The sequence below is a fragment of the Myotis davidii genome, unplaced genomic scaffold (genome assembly GCF_000327345.1).
Source record: "Myotis davidii unplaced genomic scaffold, ASM32734v1 scaffold685, whole genome shotgun sequence".
NCBI classification, from domain to species: Eukaryota; Metazoa; Chordata; class Mammalia; order Chiroptera; family Vespertilionidae; genus Myotis; species Myotis davidii.
The window spans coordinates 667233-670768 of NW_006295823.1; the positions used below are offsets into that span (position 1 = coordinate 667233).

The 3536-nt window shown below is 47.4% G+C and overlaps 1 protein-coding gene across 1 annotated transcript in view; it reads left to right on the forward strand.

The window, feature by feature from the left end:
- PTPRC (protein tyrosine phosphatase, receptor type C) overlaps window positions 1-3536 on the forward strand; it is a 32062-nt gene that overhangs the window by 21151 nt on the left and 7375 nt on the right. The window contains 4 exon segments of the mRNA XM_015568444.1: window positions 303-497; window positions 777-867; window positions 2305-2438; window positions 3318-3452. Coding sequence (XP_015423930.1) covers window positions 303-497; window positions 777-867; window positions 2305-2438; window positions 3318-3452 — 555 coding nt within the window.

The window sequence follows — 3536 nt, forward strand, 5'->3', positions numbered from 1 at the left end:
TCCTTCGCTGCCTGACCTCCATCTTTGGTGGTGGGATCGGTGATCATTAAAGAGATCCAAATACTGTGGCCAGCCGGCGTGGCTCAGTGGTTGAGCATCAGCCTAGGAGCTAGGAGGTCGAGGTTCAATTCCTGGTCAGGGCACATGTCTGAGATGAAACGTGCTCGTATCCCAAAGAACCAGGAGAACAACTTCTAGAATATTTAGATGTTAGAGATAACGTTTTCTTTTCCGTGCACCCCCCACCGCCCCCCCGTGAGCCAAGTTAGAGGAAAGTGTAACTATTTCAATGGGATGGATAAGGCCGTAGATTCACTCGTGACCTGTGTTTGTCCGTGAAACCGTAGGCACAGTACATCCTGATCCACCAGGCCTTGGTCGAATACAACCAGTTTGGAGAAACGGAAGTGAGCCTGTCCGAATTCCACCCCTACCTGTCGAACATGAAGAAGAGGGACCCGCCCAGCGAGCCTTCCCCGCTGGAGGCTGAGTTCCAGGTACAGACAGTGATAACGGAGATGGTGATGATGATGGTGATGATGACAGTGATAACGGTGATGATGACCATCGGCCTGTGGACTGAAGGGTCCCGGGTTCGATTCCAGTCCCGCTCTAGAATCAATAAAAAAAATATATATATTTTTAAAAAGTAACAGTAGAGAAGCACAACTTTGGCTGCCAAGGCCACGAGCATCTCGCCTTGAGACAGGCGCCTGGTTCGTGGTGTCTCCGGGACCGAGGCCGCAGCGCCCACCACTTCTGTTTGGTTCCCACAGAGACTCCCGTCGTACCGGAGCTGGAGGACACAGCACGCTGGGAACCGGGAGGAGAACAAGAGCAAAAACAGGGCGTCCTCCGTCATCCCGTGTAGGTGGCTCATGTCGTCGTCTTCTTTGTGTCAGAGACTCGTAAGCTCTTTGGGATTTGATTGGTGGATGACACACGCGCACATACTCGCACACACACGCACACGCACACACATGCACACTGGTCAACAGGCTATTTAAAGCGAAGGTCTAGCAACGACTCTGAACCCCAGACGTTCGTGATGGACTTTCGGGGGGTCAACTGTGCCCACAGCTTTCTTCCCACCGATTGTCTTGGAAGTGGGGTGTCGGGGAGGTGTCACCTCTCACGCTGGAGGGGAACGGGGGCCACCTTCTCCTCTGGGTCTGTCTCACCTTCCGTTCATCTCCGCTGTTCCCCCGAGGGTAACCGGCCACGAGCGAGGATCACTTGTTTTTTCTCCCTCCTTCTCGCTGGGGGTGGGTAGCGCCCTGTCAACTGCCGATCCTTCCGTTTCGCAGATCAAACTACGCACAGATTTCAGGACCTGAATTCCACTCTGCAAGCATTGTGCTAGCACCACATCTGGGAAGGCTATAATTTTATTCAGTTAAATATACTAAAATAATAAACCAAGGAACATGTATACTTATATGCACAGCCCATGGACACAGGCAATAGGATAGTGAAGACCTGGGGGGATGGGTAGGGACCGGGAGGAGAGGGGTGGAGGGGGAAAACGGGAGATACCTGTAATACTATCAACAATAAATAATGGGGCGGGGAAGTGGGGGACATCTGTAATACTGTCCATAATAAAATCATTTTTAAAAACTAACCCGGAGAAAATATAACCCCAGCTAATAAACTAGAAGACCAAATACGTCAGATCAGTGCAGGATTGGCCTAGTTCATTTCTGGAAAATTCTTTGTGAATGCCGTGGAAAATATGAAATGGATGGGGATGTCGGTCATCAGATCATTTGATCGGGTCATTGATTTTTTTTTTTTTCCACTGAGAAACTGAGGAATTAGAACTAATTTTTTTATTATATAATAATTTACTGGAGATACTCATTCCATTGACATGTTAATGACTTGTTAATAGAATACAATAGAAAAAAATAGGTTTTCCCCTAAGCCATGTATTTTATTATCGTATTTTTGTATTTTTTAATTTATATCAAGCAAATGCTAATGTCCCATGGAAAACTCAGGTGTAGGCGTTAAGACTGAGTGATCACATGGGACGTTATGACCTCTGTGTGTGGTTTAACCTTGAACTATGTCCCAGGTATGTTGCCTGGAACCCGTTGGGGGCCTTCTCTTCCTAAGATTTCTGTTTGGTGATTTGCTGATCGATAAGAACTGAGTTTTATGTCAGATCTCAATCCATGTCGGTCAACACATTGACATCAGGCGGCCTGTCACTCCTCAATTGCTTTCCGATTCCACGTGGCCGCCAAGCAGAGAGGCGACAGTTTGAAGGGAGACTTACCCCTAATTTCTCGTGCGCAGACGACTTCAACAGAGTGCAGCTGAGGCATGAGCTGGACGTGAGCAAGGAGAGCGAGCACGAGTCGGACGAGTCCTCGGACGATGACAGCGACACAGAGGACGCGGGCAGATACATCAATGCCTCGTTCGTAATGGTAGGTGCCCCCGTCTCCAGAGCCCAGAGTCTGGCCCTTTAAACAGTCAATCGATGTTATTATGGCCATTCTCATTTATTTATGTTTTAAATAGATTTTTATTGATTTCAGAGAGGAAAGGAAAGGGAGAGAAAGATAGAAACATCAATGATAGAGAGAATATTGGTCGGCTGCCTCCCGCACGCTCCCTACTGGGGTTGGAGCCCACTACCCGGGCCTGTGCCCTGACCGGGAATCGAACCCTGACCTCCTGGTTCATAGGTCGATGCTCAACCACTGAGCCACGCCGGCCGGGCCTTAAGGGATTTTATAAAAGAATGATGAGCTTAGCCACAATGATACGTTGATGGACATGAAACTTTCCATTTTTAATACTATATTTTAACTTATTGCAAGACCTAGCGATATTGAAACCTTGCAAGTTGTCTTTGGAATATCTACTAAGTTGGACTTAACTTCCTTCCCAAATTTTCCTAAAGCCCGTTGGTAGACTATTAACTTAATGGCGAGCCACCTGAAGACTGTGTAGACACCAATATAGTAGAGACATAACGAAGATCCTGTGAAACGCTTATGCGATTTCCTTTTACAATCGCAGTAACCTTTTTAGAAAAAAAAACACAAGGCATTTTGAGAAGGGATAACTGGTTAGTTTTGTGAGGGATGTTCCGAACCCGACCGTACATGCTCAGCTCAGTATCATCTTTCGCTAATAGGTCTTTTGCGTGTAGATATCACATTATGTCATGGGCCTGAGAGTCTCACTATTTTTACGTCGCAGCATTGATATACGTAGCAAGCGGCTGTGTTTCTAAATGGTTGTTTTCAGAACCCACGGCTCTTGTCAGTTAGTAACGGAGCCCCCACTTTTTTTTTTAGAGTTACTGGAAACCTGAAGTGATGATTGCGGCTCAAGGGCCCCTCAAGGACACCATCGGGGACTTCTGGCAGATGGTCTTCCAGAGGAAAGTCAAAGTCATCGTCATGCTGACAGAACTGAAGAACGGAGACCAGGTTTGCATGTTTATCTTTCACTAGAGGCCCGGTGCACAAATTCATGCACCAGTGTGGTGCATCACCCTGGCTTGCAGGGCTCTC